General features: G+C 37.9%; 1 protein-coding gene across 1 annotated transcript in view; it reads right to left on the minus strand.

Moving 5' to 3' along the window:
• LOC311286006 (calsequestrin-2-like) overlaps nucleotides 1-22,502 on the minus strand; it is a 130,523-nt gene extending 108,021 nt beyond the window's left edge. Inside the window, exons 1-4 of the mRNA XM_084401977.1 lie at nucleotides 22,129-22,502; nucleotides 21,354-21,438; nucleotides 21,105-21,205; nucleotides 20,736-20,847 (exon numbers count right to left, since the gene is read on the minus strand). Coding sequence (XP_084258103.1) covers nucleotides 20,736-20,847; nucleotides 21,105-21,205; nucleotides 21,354-21,438; nucleotides 22,129-22,365 — 535 coding nt within the window. The 5' untranslated portion in view covers nucleotides 22,366-22,502. The remainder of the gene's footprint in view (nucleotides 1-20,735; nucleotides 20,848-21,104; nucleotides 21,206-21,353; nucleotides 21,439-22,128) is intronic.
• Nucleotides 22,503-22,878: the final 376 nt, after the last annotated feature.

A 22,878-nucleotide genomic window follows, 5' to 3' on the forward strand; every position in this document is an offset into this window, starting at 1 on the left:
GGTTGCTAGGGTACTCTGTTTGGTTGCTATGGAGTGGCTTGGCAGCTGCCAATAATGAAACTCCAAAGGCTGCTTGTCAGTATGAATGATATAAACCAACTCCCATTCCTCTGTGACATTCAGAATGGAAGATATCCCTCTATGGATTTTGGTTGCTAAGGTGCTCAACAATGGTTGCTAGGGTGGGACTAGGAAGTATTGAGGTGATTCATGATAGGCCGTTTGCTGCCCTGAGTCAAACTTGTGTTAACCCCATAACTTTATGATGTTCTGATGCAGAGATATAGGTCTTGCAAAATGGTTGCTAGGGTACTCTGTTTGGTTGCTAGGGAGTGGCTTGGCAGCTGCCAATGATGAAACTCCAAAGGCTGCTTGTCAGTATGTATGATATAAACCAACTTCCATGCCTCTGTGACATTCAGAATAGAAGATATCCCTCTTTGGTTTTTGGTTAGGGTACTCTATTTGGTTGCTAGGGAGTGGCTTGGCAGATGCCAATGATGAAACTGCAAATGCTTATTGTCACTATGAATGAAATAAACAAACTCCCATGCCTCTGTGACATTCAGAATGGAAGATATCCCTCTTTGGGTTTTGGTTGCTAGGGTGCTCTATTTGGTTGCTAGGGAGTGGCTTGGCAGATACCAATGATGAAATTTCAAAGGTTTCTTGTCAGTATTAATGATATTATCCAACTCCCCATGTCTCTGTGACATTCAGAATGGAAGATATCCCTCTTTGGATTTTGGTTGCTAGGGTACTCTGTTTGGTTGCTATGGAGTTGCTTGGCAGCTGTCAAAGATGAAACTGCAAAGGCTTCTTGTCACTATGAATGATATAAACCAACTCCCATGCCTCTGTGACATTCAGAATGGAAGATATCCCTCTTTGGATTTTGGTTGCTAGGGTACTTTGTTTGGTTGCTATGGAGTGGCTTGGCAGATGCCAATGATGAAATTTCAAAGGCTTCTTGTCAGTATGAATGATATTATCATAGTTGTTAGCTTTAAATCCCCCTTTGGACATTCACAATTGGTTATAGGCCGGGAGCCAGGTCCACTCCTCAGGATGTTTTTGCTACCTTTTTTTCACTATTATTTCCTATTATCGTATACCTTGGGCCATCACAAGTTGATAATGACCACCCCCAACTCGGCCCTGTTTGGTCTCAGGGGCCAAAAAACACCCTTTTTGGGAAAATCTTTTGGCGGAATGATGTAATTGTGATTGTATAGGTACTGCAGCTACATAAATGGTCATATAACCCTAAAATTTTGCATGGTGTATCCTGACACATAGGGGAAACTAGCACAAAAAGATTTTGGGGATTGCTGCCTTTTTGCTGTCAAATATCACCCTCAACATACCCCAAAAGACAAAAAAAATGTCTGTCCGCCTGACAAATTGTCATCAAAGGTGATAATTTTCAAGCATTTTATTATACAGATCACTGCCTCAAATGTACATGAAAAACTTCCCAAGTTTATAGGCTTCAATTTAAGTCCAAGATGACCTTTCTATCTAGAGGATTACAGCTGATATAACCAAAGATCTCCACTGTACCTCAAATCGGAGAAAACAGAACTTTCAAGCATTACTATTCCATATGGGATTGAGCATATTTTTTTGCATATGTGACCCTGGATCACAAAACCAGTCACATGTGTAATTTATTTGATACATCATATGGAAGCTGAATAATTAAGCTTTCCATTGGTGTATGGGTTGTTAGGATAGGACAATATTTGGCCGAGATACAACTATTTAGAAAGTGGAATCTGAGGGTGCGAAACATTGAGAAAATCGCCTTTAAAGTTGCCCAATATTTCTAAAAAGAGCTGAGACTTGAATTATGTACTGCTATACTATATGAAGTGAATTGCATGAAAAGTGAGTAATATTAAGCCCCCAGGTGGACTGGGGTCAGGGTGCAAAATAGGGTACATTCACACAAAATCAATTAACCAAATGTGATATTTATTAAAGCCCACAAAGTCCTCGCAAACACAAGGAATAAAGATGACTCTGTGCAGTCTGTTATCAAAAAGCCAAACTTCAATAGAGTAAACGTTAGTAACCCTTTGTAAAGGTAAACATTCTTTACAGCCAAATGGTGAAACTAAAATACAGCTCAAACATAAAATAGAAAACATTTCTTTGGTTGTTGTCAGATCTTTTTGCTGCTTATCCTTGCTGTACTTCGATGACTGGTCATGTTAGTGTATTGTTTTAGTGTAGAATATAAACTCTCAATCATCATTTTCCTCCTCTTCACCTATATTCGTATGGATTTCATCAGTCAAGTCATCTTCATCTGTTTCATTTTCTGCCAAGACATCAACAAGGGCTTTGGGGATGACGTCGCCCTCAAACCATAGTGGTTCTAGCTTGCCTGTCTCTGTGTTTATGTGAAATCCATGGTCGAGAGGGCTTGGGATTTCCGGGTAGTGCTCATGAGCCCTCTTCCAGATGCATACTTGAAAGTTTACTCTTTTCATGTGCTGTAAGAGGACCCTCTTGCAAGGTGGGAAGTTTGAGAGGTCAACGGAGAGACCCTGTCGAAACTCAAGGCTTGAGCCACACATCTTCTTGACTTTAATCTCTCTTGCCTCATCAACTTTCTTGATTCGACGATTGAAACCATAGAGGCGACAGGTGAACTCTTGAACACCGCAGAGAATCTGTTCATCGAGCTCCCAAGAATTCCCCACTTCAGCAAAGATCTGAATAAATGTTGAATTCTGATTAAGAATCTTCATCGGACGGACCTTCCCTTTGCCTTTGAATGCTGAAGTGCAGTCAGCACCAGTGAACGCATGCAAGGCCAGAAGAGCTGAAATGTGTTCCTGTGAATAATCTTCAGCCAGCTGGTTGATGTTGATTAGTCTATCCCCCATGTCAAAGATGACGTTGACAGGTGATGACTTGGCATAATACAGGAGGATGAAGAAAATGTCAGAGTCTTTTGCTCTGACTCTAACTGTTCTGATGTGAGGCATTTTGGTTTGGATATATTGCATGTAAATGATCACCCTCACATCTGTTTCTTCATGTTTTGAACATATCTCTGGTAGAAGTTCTTTTGACATAACTCCATCATTGCATTCTATCTTGAAAGCTTGACCAGCCTCTATGAAAATGACAGGCCTTCAGATGATGTCTTCCATCATATCATGAGAGCTCCAGTGATCCAGAAGTAAATGAATGAGTGCCTTCTTGTTTTCATCATTTGTGAGAAAACCATTCCAATCAGCGGGTCGATGAACATTCAGCCCATTAACTATAAAACGTTCACCACAACCTCTGCGATCTCTCTCAGCTGATTTTGATGAATAAAGACGGTCAATGTAAGAGTCTGTGCTGAATACTGTTTCAGCTGCAGCAGGTAGACTTTTGAAGGTGCGCTCTGATATAGTCTTCATTGTCTGTGGTAAATCACGCATGTAGAATGAGGAGTTTCCATCTTTAATGAGAGCACATTGGCTTGGAGAAGGAAGTTGTGCATTCTCAGCATCTTTGATCATGTGATTCATTCCTTTTGCTTTGTTGTTTTTTGCGAAAAAGCCATCGATTGTTGAGATGGAGTATGGCGTCAGAGTCAAGGGATAGGTCATAGGTCAGAGATGCTTATTTGTGACTTAAGTTCTTGTGATTTGATGAAGGATCACTGGATCACTTTCTGGTTTGATGCCACAAGCTTCCTTTTAGGTGTGGTAGACGACATTGTCTTGAATTTATTCCTCTTGATGGGTTCAAAGAAAAGGACCTTTTTTGTTTGAAGTCGATCACGGATGAACTTCTCTTTTTGAGTTTTGCCATTTTTCAGGGCATTCAGCACATCATAGCGCACCTCTTCTGGCATAGCTGCTCCTGAACTCAAACTTGTCAAGGGCTGAGAAGTCTCAAGCTGAAATGGGTTGATAAAACTCTGAAAAGCTTGTACTGTTTGCTGCACTTGCTCCTCAGACCGAGTGATTTCACGTGGTCGGAGATCTCTTTGTTGCTTCTCTGTATGTTCGCCTCGGCCACTTGTCATCTTCCACATGGCTTCTACAAACTCTCCTTTGGCATGGGCAGTCAGGATATGACGTTGACTCGCTTCATAATTACTGGTTATTCCACAGATCCCAGCAGAATGTGTCCCAGACCCTGAGTTTGACTTGAGCCATTCCATAGCTGTCTCCTCTATCGTTTTGTCTGTGTGGCAGCGGTTGCCTGGGATATGTGATCTGGAAAACACTGATTGCTCCAGCGCGCAAAAGTTTCTCTGATCCTGGATGTGTTTCTTCAATGTGTTCAAGAAAATATCCCAAGTATGTGAGGAATCTTGCATAGTTCTGCTGGTCTGAGCAGAAGAAGAGGTCTGGCATGTTGTTTAGAGCAGCTTTGTATCCTTCATAGTCATTCATTTTGATTGCCTTATTCATTGACAGGACTAGCCAGATGCAGTCAATGTATTCCATCCAAAACTGTCCAGTTTCTCCCAGCTCCCCATTTCTCATTGCTTCTCTGAATGCATGATATTCTGCCATGTGGTGAGATAGGCCTACATCATCTGATGATAGAACATCAGTGAGAGTAGATCCATTCAGAGAGAGCTTTTCCAGCAAAGCAGTTCCTTCTGGAGAGAGTGGTTCATGAGTTTCCAGATACTTGTCATAGAGGAGTCTCTCCAGCGCTTCCAGCATGGATTTGTGTGTATTTATTGCTCTGTCCCAATTCTTCCCATATGTGACCCCAGCCACAGAGCCAGTGGTGATCAGATTTGCTTCCAAAGCCACTTCTACCCACCCACTCCCTTGACAGTATCTTCTGCCTATGCCTTTCAAGTATGCTCCACAGCAATGGAACGTACCAATGAGGATGATATGGTTTTGGTATTTTTCAGATTCATTCCATACTAGAGGATATGCTTTCATGCAAACACCTAGATCAAATGTACAGATGGTGTACTCTTGTCCAGCTTCAGAAGACGCAGTTTGGCTGCATCTGAGGCATTCTTGAATAGTTGCCAAGTCAGTTATGGGAGCATTGATCATGGGATAGTACCCAATTGTGGTGAGGCATTTTGGAGACTGGCCAGTAAGAGACACCCAGCCTGACAAACCAGGGATGTGCTGATCCTTAGAGTTGATTTTACGAGCAAAGACCCAAATTAGATCAGTATCTGATGATTTTGATTGGCTATGTGTGGTTGAGTTATTGGAACTAGATGACACCAAATTGGTGGGTTCAGATTGTTTCCGTTTATAGTAAGTTGGCAACTCTGTGGCAGGACTTCTAGATGATCGCTGTTTTTTTGTAGGCTGAGAGCTAGGATTAGACTCTTGAGTGGGCTGTTCTGGGGTAGGGGAGTCGTTATCTGCACATGACTCTTGTGTAGGCTGTGCTGAGGAAAGTGCTTCTGCATCCACACAAGAACCAAGATCTTGCATGTAGATCCCTGCGGCGGTATGAATGGACCCTGCCCCATATACATCTGATACCAGCTGATCAAAATTGTCCCAGTCACTGTGGAAGACTGCTCCATCAGGCTGCCTCTTGATAACATCTGAGTTGCTGACTAATGAAGCACTTTCGACAATTGAATTTGCCAGAGCCGTTTCAAGTTCAATTGAGTATGTGTATGACTCACAGTGACCAAGCCTATTTATCAAAGTGGTGATGCTCTTGGATCTAAATAGATGGCGTAGTGTCATACATAGCAAAATGTGTTTTTTCATCTTCCATTGACCTGACGTAACTGCTCTGCAGATGTCTTGAGAAATGGATGATGCCAGACTTTCCTCCCAAAATGATGGCTTCTTATCTCCACAAATGAGGTTTAAAATGAATTGTAAAACCTCTGAGGGAATCTCCTCATTTGGATCATAGAGATCATGAGCCCTCGGAGGCCAAGGTAGTGGCTCGGAGGTTTTAAAGGCTGTTACAATTTTCTTGTGAAGACCATGGCTGACCTCTTTGCTCCAATCAGTAATCCCCAACTCATAAGCTGAACGCACTGTCTTCTTCATGGATTCTAGGGATGTACAAAACAAAAATGTGTCTTTGAATGGGCAGGATGAGAAGTCGATATAGTCTTTCAGATCAGGGCAGCATTCGATTTTTTGTCTCAGGTTATGGCTTGTGATCTCAACAACAGCTGCTTCTCCAAATTCTGTTAAGGTTTCATTATACAAAGCTTTGAGATGAGTAAGTTTAACAACCTGGCCCTTTTCGATAACTTCAGTTTTTATATGGTCATGCACCCGAGCAAAAGCTTTACTGATCAGTGCCTTCTTAGATGCATTCATAAAACTGTGCCTCCTTGGCAAAATGGTCAACTCCTCTGATTTTGCACAGCAAGTCTTCATCACAGAGTTCCATAGCTTTTTTCTCTATATTTTTGTATGCATTTGATTGGAATTTCTTCAAGCTGTATCTGTTGCTGGACACTTGCTTCACTGCGCTACTTCTGCAGAATATGCAATAACTGCCGAACAAAACCAAAGAATCTATATGCTCACGTCAGCTGCGCAGTCTTCATCATTTTGTCGTTTTTTTTGACATGTTGACTGGTTTAGATATATTGTTGCAGTCTGAAAATCAGTTTATTCATTACAACAACTAGTGCAAAATACAAAATCTGTTTTTGTGTGTGTTTTTAGTAATTGTTGGTTTGGTGTGTTTGAGTGCTCATTGTTACAATTACACAGCAAAAGTTCAGTGACAATTTTATTTGTGCATGGTAGAAAGCACAAAGTGAACTCTGAGAAAACGCTATGCCTGAGCAAACAGTTTGTGAATAGGCTACTACAAATGATGCCCGTGAAAGAGACTGTGAACGCATTGAATAGGATATGTTTAGTTGGTGAATAGCATAGGCTACTATTACACAGTAGCGATAACGTTAAGCGCACCTGAATGAAATATAATATTCAGAAGTAAACCGCATAGCTGACTTACAGATTCACTTAACATCCATAAATGAATAAGCGTTTCGATTCAGGGAGCAGTGCAAAGTGCCCGTTCAAAATCCGTTTTTGTGAGCTGATTGCCGTCAAAAAAGTTCAGAAGATATTTCTTAGCGATGGCTGATTCCAACAGTTTCAATATGATAAAAAATAACTTTTATATTGATTCAATGGATTAATTGCATTTTGAAAAAAAAAAAAGTGTCATGAATTTATTGCATTTTTTGGGGAAAATTATTGCATTTTTGGGGAAAAAAAGATTTGAATTTGTTATGTTATTATAACCTAAAGATGCTATGTGAAAGTTTGAAACAGAAAATAGTGGTTTTCATCTTGCCACTTTCTTGGTAAAGAAAACACATTTTTACTCAAATTAATCAAAATGGATTTATCACGTTCTGGAACCAAACTATAATATTCAGAAGTAAACAGTGTAGCTGACTGAGTGTTTATGTCAGAATGTTTATTTTTAAACCACAACCTTCTTGGGGCTTCTTTGACCGATACAACCCTCTAATGTCAGAATGTTTATTTTTAAACCACAACCTTATAAAAATGATATATTTAACGATATCTTTTGCATTTCTCATCCAAACAACATCAAACTTGGCACTGCACTTACTCATGCCCGTGGCAAGACACCTGTCGAATTTGAAATCCATCGGACTAACGGTTCGAGAGATATGCGGTTAACAGACACACACACACACACAGACAGACAGACAGACAGACACACAGACAGACAGACGTTTCTGTAATTTATAGATAGACTAGTGCAAAAAATGCCCGTGCAAAATCAGTTTTTGTGTGTGTTTTTAGTAATTGTTGGTTTGGTGTGTGCTCATTGTTACAATTACACAGCAAAAGTTCAGTGACATTTTTATTTGTGCATGGTAGAAAGCACACAGTGAACTCAGAGAAAAAGTTATGCTTGAGCAAACAGTTTGTGAATAGGCAACTACAATGATGCCCGTGAAAGAGACTGTGAACGCATTGAATAGGATATGTTTAGTTGGTGAATAGCATAGGCTACTATTACACAGTAGCGATAGCGTTAAGCGCACCAGAATGAAATATAATATTCAGAAGTAAACAGCATAGCTGACTTACAGATTCAGTTTACAACCACAAATGAATAAACGCCTCGATTCAGGGAGCAGTGCAAAGTGCCCGTGCAAAATCAGTTTTTGTGTGTGTTTTATAAGCGTGTCGATTCAGGGAGCAGTGCAAAGTGCCCGTGCAAAATCAGTTTTTGTGTGTGTTTTATAAGCGTGTCGATTCAGGGAGCAGTGCAAAGTGCCCGTGCAAAATCAGTTTTTGTGTGTGTTTTTAGTAATTGTTGGTTTCTTGGTAAAGAAAACACATTTTTACTCAAAATGGATTTATCATGTTTTGGAACCAAACTATAATATTCAGAAGTAAACAGTGTAGCTGACAGATTGTCAGAATGTTTATTTTTAAACCACAACCTTTTTGGGGCTTCTTTGACCGATGTTTATTTTTAAACCACAACCTTTTAACCCTCTGGGCTTCTTCGTAAAATAGTCACACTTAGCTTCCTCCCGCCCGAAAACGGGCGAAGCCTTAAAATTTTACTTTACTTTTTCCCAGGATAACCAATCAAATATTTTTTTGTTCTATAATGTTTTATGATTTTTATTTTGAATTTTTTGAATTTTTTATGATACTTTGCATTAATTATATAATTTTTATGAGCTATTTTTTCCATTAGAATTAATATATATATATTTTTTTTATTTTATTTTTCAATAAATGCAACATTTCACATCAAATTCAAGTGAATGAATTTTGAACCAAAACATTCAAGTGAGAAGAGCGCCATCTAGTGGCTTCAAAATGTATAAATATGTGTCATGTCCTATAACCGCCTATAGGCGGCCTATAGCTTTTTTATTTATTTATTTGATTTATTCCCATTCGGAAAGAAAAAAAATTATTACTAAGCAACCACTGAATGGAACAACACAAATTATATATCATTTTAAAGCTTAGGATCTCAGCTTTTTCATGCATCTAATTACATTTATTAACTCCTAACGAGTGCCGAGTAATCCCTCTAAAACCGAGTGTACCGCCAGCAGGCGCCACCTAGCTGCGAAAATATTCTTTACCATATTTTTCAAAAATCTTGCCTTGATTAACACAAAGTTGATGTCATTTGAAAGCTTAGAGTCTGAACTTTACAGTGAATGTATACACTTTGAAAAACTCTTAAGTATTGCTGAGTTATTTGCTGATAAATAGAATTTCTTTTTTTTTTCATAATCTATAAAATAATGTACTGCAATGTGTCAAAAACATCATACAGCTCATGAAACATTCTCAGATAATTGAAAATGGCACTTCATTTTTTACAGCATATTATTACAATTAAAATGAGCCCAAAATTAACATAATCTATTGCTTTTATGACAAGATATTCTTCATGGAGAAAAAATTGCCCATGAGGGGGTGTCAAAGACTGTACAAAAAGGCTGTCTCTTTTCCAAATGCTGTAACTTTTGATTCCTTTATCCAAAAATTATAATTTTTTTATCCAGATGCAGCTAACATGTAGGGGCACTTCACTAACAAAGAATTTTCCTCCTACCTTATTTCCTTCCTGAGTTATTCCATGACAAATAAGAAAGATATGCAAAATCATAATAAAAATTATATATATATATATATATATATATATATATATATATATATATATATATATATATATATATATATATATATATATATATATATATATATATATATATTGTCTTTTATCCGCCGTTTCTTGGCAGGACAATGTCCAAATGTAATGTAATTTATATTTTCAAAAAATTTAAAAAGAGTTCTTTCAAACGATACCTACCTTTTGACTCTCCTTGCTATAGTTTTGGAGTTATTATGATTATATAATTTTTATATAGTTTGGGGCAAAATTTGCTGTTTCAGTCTTACCAGTTCATTTCTCTCTGTGTGTGTGTGTGTTTGTGTGTGTGGGTGTGTGTGTGTGGGGGGGAGGGTGTCTTATTTGCACTCTTGATGTTTTAGAGTGTCACCCCTTCATTGCTGTACACTTTTTTTTCAGCACAGTGGCTGATCTGTAGCTTGTACCACCAAAAGTTTCTCTGAGTTTTCCTATTTTTTCGTATTTCCCATTCATTTCCTATGTCGCCCGTTTTCGGGCGGGAGGAAGCTAAGTGTGACTTTTTTTTTTTACGACCCTTTAACATATCAGAATCATCTCCTTGATTTTTTTGTGTGTTCATATAGGTAATAAATCAAAAGTCGCCAAGTTTCACCCCCATCCGATGAAGCAAAAAAATTAAACAATTCGAAATGTTCAGGTTTTCGGGCGAAGAAGCCCAGAGGGTTAAAAATGATATATTTAATGATATCTTTAGCATTTCTCATCCAAACAACGTCAAACTTGGCACTGCACTTACTCGTGCCCGTAGCGAGACACCTGTCGAGTTTGAAATCCATCGGACTAATGGTTCGAGAGATATGCGGTTAACAGACACACACACAGACAGACAGACAGACACACAGACAGACAGACATTTCTGTAATTTATAGATAGATGAAATCATGTGTAGTATTCAGTGTCAATTCAATACATTGAGATCCCATGTTTGATATTTCATTGAAGTCAAACACAAACAGATGATCTAATGACAACCATCAGAAAATCAGTACACACACACACACACACACCATTTCTCTCCCACTTCTGCTCTCTAGCTAGTCTCCCACTCCTGCTCTCACTATCTAGCTACATTTGGCTGGCTATGCTAGCTAACAATCTGACAAGTTAACTAGCTAATGTTATCTAGCTAGCCTGACAAGTAGAAAAAATATAGTACACCAATCTCCCAATAGAATCAATATTTTTCTATAACCAGAAACATAGATCAACTGACCTCCAAATTGGCTTTGCTAAATAACTTCAGGATGTGACAAGAAGGGTTAGGGTGTTGGTTGGTTAGTGTTGGTTGGTTAGTATGTTTATGTGTGTAACCTAGTTACCAATGTTTTATGTGTGTAACCTGGTTACCAATGTTTTATGTGTGTTACCTGGTTACCAATGTTTTATCTCCTGGGGGCTTAATATTACTCACTTTTCATGCAATTCACTTCATATAGTATAGACCTTATGCGCCAAAGAAACGAGAGCGCCGCCATCTTTAGAATATTGTCTTTTAACTTCCGTTTTGCGGTCGCTCTGTATATTTCTATGGCATTTCTGTCCAGGAGTAATTCACTTTTGAAGAGGATTTACTTAATATAAAGTTAACGAAAGTTATCATGAGGACTGTAATGTTTAAAGCAGATGACTTAACAAATGTCAGTCGACCGGGAAGATTTGAAAACGAGCCGTTCATTCATAACCACGCAAAATCACAGTGAAAATACAGACCGGAAGTCAAAAGACAACGAGCGCAGCGCTGAAAAGGGGCGGGGCTACATAAGGTCTATAGCAGTACATAATTCAAGTCTCAGCTCTTTTTAGAAATATTGTTCATATGTGACTCTGTATCACAAATGTCACATGACTCACATGTCGCACAGGTATATTTGTGGCAATAGCCAATAATACATTGTATGGGTCAAAATTATCGATTTTTCTTTAATGCCAAAAATCATTAGGATATTATAGTCTAGACGGATTTTTGAAAAATGGCCTTCTATAAGAAGTGAGGAGCATTTATGGGTACAAGTCGGGAACCGGCCTACCTTACATATTTCAAGGGTGCTGAGTCCAAAAAAACTGGTTCCCAAGCGAAATTTTGAGTTTTTTACCTTCTAATTTGCATATCAATATGGCCGCCAAATTGCCTATCTTGCTCAGTCGTTGGGCCATTTTCCCCTAGTTTTTTTGTAAGTAGGCAATCAAGATGAGGAAATTAAGTTTCTAGATCGATAGTCAAGGGTCAGAGCAAAGATATAATGGAGGCTCACTGCCTTTTTTATGTATATATATGCAAAATACCAACTTTTAAGGTGAAATTAAGCATTATTTGTGTAATTTTTTTAAGGCCGACATACATATTCAATCAATATCACTCTTAAATGTTCCCAGTGTATATATGATATGTGATGTATTCCATATTACATAATAACTTTTCATGTACATTTGAGGCAGTGATATGTATAATAAAATGCTTGAAAATTATCACCTTTGATGACAATTTGTCAGGCGGACAGACATTTTTTGTCTTTTGGGGTATGTTGAGGGTGATATTTGACAGCAAAAAGGCAGCAATCCCCAGAATCTTTTTGTGCTAGTTTCCCCTATGTGTCAGGATACACCATGCAAAATTTTAGGGTTATATGACCATTTATGTAGCTGCAGTACCTTAATATTCACAATTACATCATTCCGCCAAAAGATTTTCCCAAAAAGAGTGTTTTTTGGCCCCTGAGACCAAACGGGGCCGAGTTGGGGGTGGTCATTATCAACTTGTGATGGCCCAAGGTATAAGATAATAGGAAATAATAGTGAAAAAAAGGTAGCAAAAAACATCCTGAGGAGTGGACCTGGCTCCCGGCCTATTACTGATAGAAAGGAAATACATAGCGTTGTGCAGGAGACTCTGAGCTTTACAACGATACCGTTCATGACAGACTTCAGTAAACAGACGGAACTTGGCATGTCGCTTTGGAATGCTAACTTCTTGGTAAATTTGGGAGAAACTTACTGCCACAAGTAAACAAAATGTAATAAAATAAACATCTTAATGTATATTTTCAACGTTTTCTTTATAGCAGCTTAAAAGAACACATATTGAAGGAGTAAACTAGCCCAAAATCTCAAAACTGACCACTGCATGAAAAAACGATGTTTTTGCCTGCCGTGTCTCACCTTAAGAGCATACGGAACAGGCCTTGGTTTATGAAAGATAGGTTGAGATCCTTCTTGCACTCTCACCTTTGCTTTAAAGTCACTAATTTTGCCGTACCCATCTTGAAAAAGTTGTTTGTGTTTTTCATGTACATCAGAGAGGGAAGGAACACTCACCGGTGTCACATGTCACAAGCTGAAGATCTCCTTCCAGTTTAAGCATATTTTCTGGAGTCAGTTATGTCCCAGCAATGGTGGGTTTGACCTTTGTTCCTTTGACCACAATCAATGGAAGTGAACACTGTTGTCCCTCATATGTGACTGGAACCTTGATCTCACCCCACACAGGGATTTTGTCTCCAGTGTACGAGGCCAGATGAATGAAGGTTGAGCTCAATAAAGAGTTGCATGCTCCTGTGTCTAGTTGCATGCTAACTGTTATGCCATTAAAGCTGGGGTAGGTAAGAATGGTCTAAAAAACTTATTTTTCTAATTTGTTTAAACTTTATGTATATATCAATACATAATTAAAATGTAAGTATTCTGAAAAAGAAAGTATAAAAATCGAGTGTATGTAGACCTCTAACGACTGTTTTAAAGACAGCTCATTATTTCCATTCAGTCCACCCTCTCCCTTCTGGGGTCCTTCCAAAGCCACTCCCCCAAAACACATGAACGCGCGACTCCGACAGCTGAGCTGGAAGACGCATTATTTACCTGAGACGAGCGGAGAGGAAGGAGCGCAGTGCATGTAGCATCATGTCAGAATCTGTAATATGTAACAAAAAACATTACAGAATATGTAATAAAAAAATCTGGTAACCCTTTCTTTTACAGTCCCCTAATTACTAGGTATTTACCTGGTAAATATATGGTATGTTATAGTTGGTTATTGGTAATTACCACAGGTAACAAGTATGTAAATGCAGAGAAACTACAAACTAATTACTAGGTATTTACCTGGTAAATATATGGTAAGTTATAGTTGGTTATTGGTAATTACCACAGGTAACAAGTATGTAAATGCAGAGAAACTACAAACTAACTACTAAGTATTTACCTGGTAAGCATATGGTAAATTATAGTATTTTAGTGTGTAATTACTTAAGGTGATTAGTATGCAATTACAGAGAAACTACCAGGGAAAAAAACACCACTGTTAAATATCAACTCAACAAAGTACTGTGCACTTGTTACCTGTTTAGGTTGGTAATAACTCCAATTGTGTACTTCCTCAGAATGTAGGCAGACTATTTTTAGAAACACCTCCAGTATTACCCATCAATTCAAGTTAGGTTTGTAGTTATCCTAGGGTTATGTTGGTAACAGTCCATGTTTATTTATTACTATCTTGAAATTAAGACGGTAGTTTCCAATAAATTACCTTGTCTTACATAGTTGTTGTTCATTGCTACACCCATTTATAGAGGGTTTATCAAATAATTTACCTTACACTTACCTGGTAACTACCCCGCAGGAACAGTTTTCCCTAATGTCATGGCACATCTTAAATACTGGGTATGTTCTTGCAAATGTTTTTACAATTTACTCAGTAAGTAAAGTGCAACTGTACTGTAAAATGAAGCCTTGTTTATTTCCATGGTATTACCGGAATTGTACCATATAACTTGATCATTCCCTTTTCCATATAGTCACAATTTTTTACCTCATATGTCCTGCAACGTTACCAAGAAAAACATGACAATTTACTCAGTAAGTAAAGTGAAACTGTACTGTAAAATGAAGCCTTGTTTATTTCCATGGTATTACCGGAATTGTACCATATCATTCCCTTTTCCATAGTCACATTTTTATTTATTTGTTTTCCTAGTATGTCCTGCAACGTTACCAAGGAAAAAATAACAATTTACTTGGTAAGTAAAGTGTAACTGTACTGTAAAATGAAGCCTTGTTTATTTCCATGGTATTACCGGAATTGTACCATATAACCTGATCATTCCCCTTTTCCATATAGTCACAATTTTTTTTACCTCATATGTCCTGCAACGTTACCAAGGAAAACAAGACAATTTACTCAGTAAGTAAAGTGTAACTGTACTGTAAAATGAAGCCTTGTTTATTTCCATGGTATTACCGGAATTGTACCATATCATTCCCTTTTCCATAGTCACATTTTTATTTATTTGTTTTCCTAGTATGTCCTGCAACGTTACCAAGGAAAACATGACAATTTACTTGGTAAGTAAAGTGTAACTGTACTGTAAAATGAAGCCTTGTTTATTTCCATGGTATTACCAGAATTGTACCATATAACTTGATCATTCCCCTTTTCCATATAGTCACAATTTTTTACCTCGTATGTCCTGCAACGTTACCAAGGAAAACATGACAATTTACTCAGTAAGTAAAGTGAAACTGTACTGTAAAAGGAAGCCTTTTTATTTCCATGGAATTACTGGGATCTTACCCTATAATCTGTTATAGCTACGTAACTGTAGCTATTACAGATTATAGGGTAAGATCCCAGTAATTCCATGAAAAAAAAAAAGGTTTCCTTTTACAGTAACGTTCCAGTTTCACTTTACTTACGAGAATGTTCAACGTGATCTCATGAGAATACGTGTGTATTTTTACGTAAAGTGTAATTCTACCATACGTACATTTACTTACGTTTTATACACACAGAAACGTATAATATTTACAGCACTAAAACGTAAAATGTTTGCATAACAGCACAAAAACATAAATTATTTACGTATGAACAACTCTATACCGACGTACATATTTGTACGCATTCTTATTTATGCATATTAAAATCGTGGCATTAACGTTTTGACTCTATTGCATTCAAATGTCTTATCAATTACGTTTTCAGTCGCATTTATGCAGTTTACTCAAGAAATAGACTAATAACATTTCGCTCTGTTCGTGCCTTCTGCTGCAAACTCGTTTCGGAGGATTAGCATGCAGTTAAACAAGAATACACTTTAAAACCTTAAAAGTACCTTATTTAATCGTTTAACCATTTTAATATTTAGTTTATTTACAGTGAGACACAAAATGCGTTTTCTCCAATAGAACAATAATACACCAAAACCCAACATAAATTCACAAAAGACATCAATTTTATTATAGCCTACTTGATATAATCCAAATCTTTAGAATCCATACGTTTGCAAGAAAGAGATCCAAATTCAGCCCTTTATCCAGTGAGTGATCTTCATCTCCTTTCCACAGGCTTTAACAACAGCGCAGTCTGTAACTGTCAAATCCCGCGGACCCGCGCTCGTGATGATGAATTCAAATTCAAAAATTGCGCCCTCAAGAAGAGTTACGACATGTTTTACGGCAGTGATATCAAACGCTCATTGGCTCTCGCCTGTTGGTCTATGTTCATCACAGATTGCGACATGCCGTATTTCAGTCGTAAACTATATTTGAAATGGAGAAGCGCGCGCGCCTTCACACAGAGCGAAGCCGGATTAACATTTTCATGGATTAATAACTTAAATTCTGCTCTGTAACGTTACCTCATTCAAAACTATTATATACTGAAAGAGAGGACTGTGACTGCAACACATCGTCATGAGAACGACTTTTGGTACCAGTTTTGACATTTTCACAATAAATAAATTATTGTGATTACACATATGTTGTTTTTCTTCATAACTGTAGCCTATGTAGTTGTCTATCTTTGAAAATGACGTGTTAATACTACGTATTAACAATGAGACCAGGCTGGAATGTTTTAGTTAAGTTGCAGAACACACGGTAAAAGTTTGTGATTTCAAAAATGTTTAAGCAGTTGCAAAGGATGTGGTAAGAGTCTGGTAATACCATGGAAATAAACAAGGCTTCCTTTTACAGTACAGTTTCACTTTACTTACTGAGTAAATTGTCATGTTTTCCTTGGTAACGTTGCAGGACATATGAGGTAACAAATTGTGACTATATGGAAAAGGGAATGATCAAGTTATATGGTACAATTCCGGTAATACCATGGAAATAAACAAGGCTTCATTTTACAGTACAGTTTCACTTTACCTACTGAGTAAATTGTCATGTTTTCCTTGGTAACGTTGCAGGACAAATGAGGTAAAAAATTGTGACTATATGGAAAAGGGGAATGATCAAGTTACATGGTACAATTCCGGTAATACCATGGAAATAAACAAGGCTTCATTTTACAGTACAGTTTCACTTTACTTACTGAGTAAATTGTCATGTTTTCCTTGGTAACGTTGCAGGACAAATGAGGTAAAAAATTGTGACTATATGGAAAAGGGAATGATCAAGTTACATGGTACAATTCTGATAATACCATTAGGCTGACCAAACGTCCTGTTTTCCCAGGACATGTCCTGTTTTCACGTCCTGTCCTGGCCGTCCTGGCTGTTTTTTATAAAGTGATGAAAATGTCCTGGTTTTCATTCTTTTTCATTGGGCCATTAAGCGTGTACTTTAAATACATGCTTGCCTTTGTACTCAAAACATATGAAAACGGCTTCGGCTTCGCCCCGTCTTGTTGTAATCAGCGCGTTCCTCAATCCGCAGCGGCAAGCAGAGAGCATGTCAGAAAACAGAGGCCTGTGTGTGTGTGTTCATCTCAGCCTCACTAGTCTGTCACTGCTCGTCAATGTCAGAATATTTGAAATGACCAATCAAATCAAAGTAGGCGGACTTTACGTTCACAGAATTTTAGCAGCGTGACTTGACGCTTCAGTTTACGGTCAAGTGCGAGATAAGATATAAGTAGCTAACAGCGAAAAAAAAAAAAAAAATTGTAAATTCACAGATGATTTACAGAGAAAAATCCTGTGTTTTCGTTTCGGTCGGGATCCGTGTAAAGCAGAAATTCATGAACTGCATCAACTGTAAATGAAGGAAAAGTAAGGAAAATATAGGCTACAAGAGAACATCAGGAGGATTGAAATTGTTTTTTTACTGAAATAGTGTAGTAGATTTTTTATTTTAGTAGTAGATTTTTAACCTATGGCCATGAAAAGAAATAGTGTCATGTAAAAGGTGTTAAAAGCTAAACTTTTTTTATTTTTATAGTATTCTATTGTTGCGGGCCAAACATTGAATGGAAAGGATGTATTACTTTATGTATTAAAGTACAATAACATAGTTGCAAGGCTGTGAATGCATTTGTCAAGTATTTTTTGATGCATTCACCCCCCAACCACACCCCCACCCCTTAACCACGCCTCCCCAAACCACACCCCCAACCCTTAACCATGCCTCCCCAAACCACACCCCCACCCCTTAACCACGCCTCCCCAAACCACGCCCCCATCCATCAACTACGCCCCCGTCCTCTTTTCTGAAAACTAAAATATGGTCACCCTAAATACCATGGAAATAAACAGGGCTTCATTTTACAGTACAGTTTCACTTTACTTACTAAGTAAATTGTCATGTTTTCCTTAGTAACGTTGCAGGACATATGAGGTAAAAAAATTTTGACTATATGGAAAAGGGAATGATCAAGTTATATGGTACAATTCCGGTAATACCATGGAAATAAACAAGGCTTCATTTTACAGTACAGTTACACTTTACTTACTGAGTAAATTGTAAAAACATCTGCAAGAACATACCCAGTATTTAAGATGTGCCATGACATTAGGGAAAACTGTTCCTGCGGGGTAGTTACCAGGTAAGTGTAAGGTAAATTATTTGACAAACCCTCTATAAATGGGTGTAGCAATGAACAACAACTATGTAAGACAAGGTAATTTATTGGAAACTACGTCTTAATTTCAAGATAGTAATAAATAAACATGGACTGTTACCAACATAACCCTAGGATAACTACAAACCTAACTTGAATTGATGGGTAATACTGGAGGTGTTTCTAAAAATAGTCTGCCTACATTCTGAGGAAGTACACAATTAAATCGGAGTTATTACCAACCTAAACAGGTAACAAGTACACAGTACTTTGTTGAGTTGATATTTAACAGTGGTGTTTTTTTCCCTGGTAGTTTCTCTGTAATTGCATACTAATCACCTTAAGTAATTACACACTAAAATACTATAATTTACCATATGCTTACCAGGTAAATACTTAGTAGTTTCTCTGCATTTACATACTTGTTACCTGTGGTAATTACCAATAACCAACTAAAACTTACCATATATTTACCAGGTAAATACCTAGTAATTAGTTTGTAGTTTCTCTGCATTTACATACTTGTTACCTGTGGTAATTACCAATAACCAACTATAACTTACCATATATTTACCAGGTAAATACCTAGTAATTAGGGGACTGTAAAAGAAAGGGTTACCAAAAATCTAACTTTATCATTATGAATATAAACAAATAAGATGTATTTTAGTAGCCTACTCACTATCAAGCTATCATATCGATATTGGTAAAGTTTAAAATATATTTTTTTTGATTCGCTAACGAGCTAGTTATAACTATAAGGCAAAGCTAAAAACAGGTTGCATTGATACACGTTTTTCCATTTCCATTAGTTGCACTGTGATGAAGATGAATTTCGTGTAAGATTCATAACATATAACGTTAGGCCTACTAGCTGTTAAACATATTTTGTTATGTAAAGTTCCCCTCACAGCGGAGCTTGCCGTGAACGTGCAGGCTAGTAAACATGCAGGGTCACCGATGACGACGGATAAGGTCGCTAGATATAAGGTTAGCAGGTTTCAATTGTTGCTTTGCACAGTGCGTGACATTTTATCTGTATGTTATGCGGCTAGAGTTTTAACACTGAGTTAATGGGCTCCGACGGGCTTGTTTATCGTCATCGGTCTTTTTCCGTTTACCTGTCTTTGTTGTATGAGCAGGTTCCACTCGAGAAATTGGCAGTTTTGGTTGTTTGTCCGCCATTAGCACAGCTGCTCGGCACACCGGCAGTCTTGATTTTGAATGACGGTACGCGCTGTGCAAGAGAGGGGCGATCAGCGCGTACGCGAACTTGACTGACACTGCTAAGACACTCCTCCTGGCTCTAAAGGCATCTGATTGGTTCTTTACATTCGCACCGAATGGCAGTGATTGGTCAGAGTTTTTACTGTCCTGCAGCTGCTACAGAGGTCTGATTGTTTTCATTCCTTTTTCTGAACACATAATGTATTGACTACTCTCAGGATGGAAGGACCATTTCACCCAGTATAAAAAAAAGTGTTTCTGAACAGGATTACCTACTATAGCTTTAAGCTGAAGATCAATATAAATGCCATCTGCCTTGTCTTGTGCAGAGTAGACAGTGAAGAGCTCAAACAGGTCATCATTCACTGCACACTGATTGTTGGATATGTCTGCTGACACATATTGAGCTTTGTCTAGCCGCTGTGTTTTGTGATTCTTACATACACGCAGTGTCCGACTTTTCCACAGTTGTGGCATTTCTCATTACGATAACGACATTCTATGGGATGGTGGTTGCCGTCCTAGATTATCAAGACACAAGGCACACAACGAACCAGCAAAGACAAGAGGGAAAATGGCACAAGAAGACCAGGTGAACACAATTAGTGAAACAAGGACTAAACAAGGGGGCGTGGTAACGGGAAACAAGGAGGCGGGACAAGAGAAGCTCATGGCAAACACAAACAAAGACAAAGCCATGTGCTGACACAAAACACAAACATAGAGACATGAAACAACACAGACAATGCTGCCAGGGCAGAACCCTGACACCATGGAATAGAAATAGAAGAACTCTACATTAAATAAATATATACAAATATAATCTGGACATAAAACTAATCTGAACATGTTCAAAGAATGTACCAGCCTTAAATAAGAGATCTTTGAGATCCTAAATGTTCTAAGTCAGTATGTCTCTGGAGTCGAGAAAAATGTTGGGCCAAATAAGACACTATATAACTAGCTCATAAACACACAATGAATGGAATGAGTGAGTCATACTTATTAGAGCATGGCCACAAAATTATACTTTTACATACATACTTAAATGAGAAGCAAAAATGCCACTCACGCTCAGATTCTTCACACTTGAAGTAGCCGATAAGGCGTATGTCTTCATCCATTCGCTCAAAAGCGCGTTGTTCCATGGGGTTACTGATCAACTCCACTGGGTCCTCCAACAGCTAAAGAATGATGTGACACACACAGAGAAGGGAAGAAAAGTAATGTGTCAAATGTTAGTATATTCCATTGAGCCTAAAGTTTGTGTATAATATTCCTGCAATATCCAAAAATTACAATAATGCTGATCCAGAACATGAATCTTATTATTATAAATATGTGATGTTACTGAAGAATTAAAATAGACTCTGCTAAGATATCATAAAATCAACTAAAGTCAGAGAACTGACATTTATCCAGCCCAGCAAATTTCACTCACATCCAGCACGAATTCAACCAGTGTATCTGCAGAGAGCTCTCCATCAAACTCAATCACTCTTTCATCCTTAAAAACATAAATGCTTCCTTCTTCCTCCAGACCTAATGAACAAAGATCACATTTCAGGCAGGACCCAACCTCAAAGATACAAAGACGTATCAGGCATTTTTATTGAATGGGTGAGTAAGAACATTTGATCTACAAAGCAATGTTATTATTAGCACAGTAATTCAAAACAAAACTTCTTACCAAGCTTTTTGGCAACTTTAGCATCTTTATGTGAGTCCACCATTCCAAATCCAATATCCTTGTCTTCGAGAACCTGAGCAGCAAGCTAGTGATGCATGGAAGAGACACATCAGTACATTCATTGTTTGAGGAATATTTTTTGAGGAATAATTCAGAAGTAAAGGCATACCAGTTTGCCAGTCTTTACAAACACCTTTATTCTGTAATAGCAATTCAGTCTGGGGCAACATTTCCACAGTATATCTAAGAAGGAATCTTGAACCTGGATCAGTTTTGTAGATTGTGATGGCTGATATCTGTATAGTCAAAAGTATACTTGACAGCTCTGTTACCATATGCAGACAGAGCATTGCTGTTTGTGTAACCTTTGTCAGCCTCCAAATCAGGTCAGTCTTCCCACTAATTGCACATCAGGTAGCCTACTGTCTAGACACAGAAAACAGATGTACAGTCTGACCCCCTGGTGCAATTAATTGTAGCTCTTTGATACATTTTATTTGAAGTAAACATCTAAAACAATCGTTAATTTTATGTTTAAATTATTAAGAGAACAGGGATGAAATTGTGGATGAATAGGGAACGATATATTGCATGGTATACATTTAGAACATACCATCATATGCGTTGAACATATTTTTTTCAGTATGTGTGTTTGTGTAAGAAACTGAGAACCTGTTCAGCGCATTTGATGGTATAAGATATACCATGCAATATATCAGTCCCTATTCATCCACTAAATTCTTTAGTCATCCCCCTTCTCTTTATAATTCCTTACCTCCAGAACCATCTCCCTCATGTGAAACTGCTGCTGAAGCTCCTTATCTGAAGACAGGGGTTCGTGATACAGCAAACACATCATGTCATACTTCTTTAATGCCTTCTTATAGTTCCTTTCATTGATATTAAGAACTCTGTCCCTGCCATCAAAACTGGGAAACTCCAGACCCTCTTCTGCAGAGGTGAACAAGAGAAAATCCATGCAGGAAACCAAGACAATCCAGACGGACAGCATAATAGCAATGATTAAACAGGAGAATAAAAAGAAGAGTCTAATGAAAAGAGACCAGGTGAGATCTTGCAGGACAGTGAGTCTGACCACCAAAATGAGACTCAATGTGCAGTTCTTCAGCACTAAAAAAACATGTTATGCTCTCTTTCTCATTCTACTACTTCACCTCTTCTCAACAATTAGGCAAAGACATGATAGGATGAGATATTTGATAGACTTTCCAATGAGTATGTCCCTGGTGAATTTAGGCCTCTTTTAGTGACCCAGTCATTTAAAAGCTAAAAATATATGATGATCTGAAGAAAAAGAGGACAGACATGAGTACCATAGGGAATCACAGTACAAGTCTCTCAACATGCAGATTAATCAAATCTAAATATAGTTCACCTGGGGTTGCATGGCATACAACCGCATACAACGCACACACACACACACACAAAAAAATGACCTAACTCACACCCTTTTATAATTGGGTATGTGGCTGTGTTCAGAATTAGCCTAACTAATCATAAAGCT

Source organism: Rutilus rutilus (genome assembly GCF_951802725.1).
Source record: "Rutilus rutilus genome assembly, chromosome: 2".
In the NCBI taxonomy this organism is placed as follows: domain Eukaryota; kingdom Metazoa; phylum Chordata; class Actinopteri; order Cypriniformes; family Leuciscidae; genus Rutilus; species Rutilus rutilus.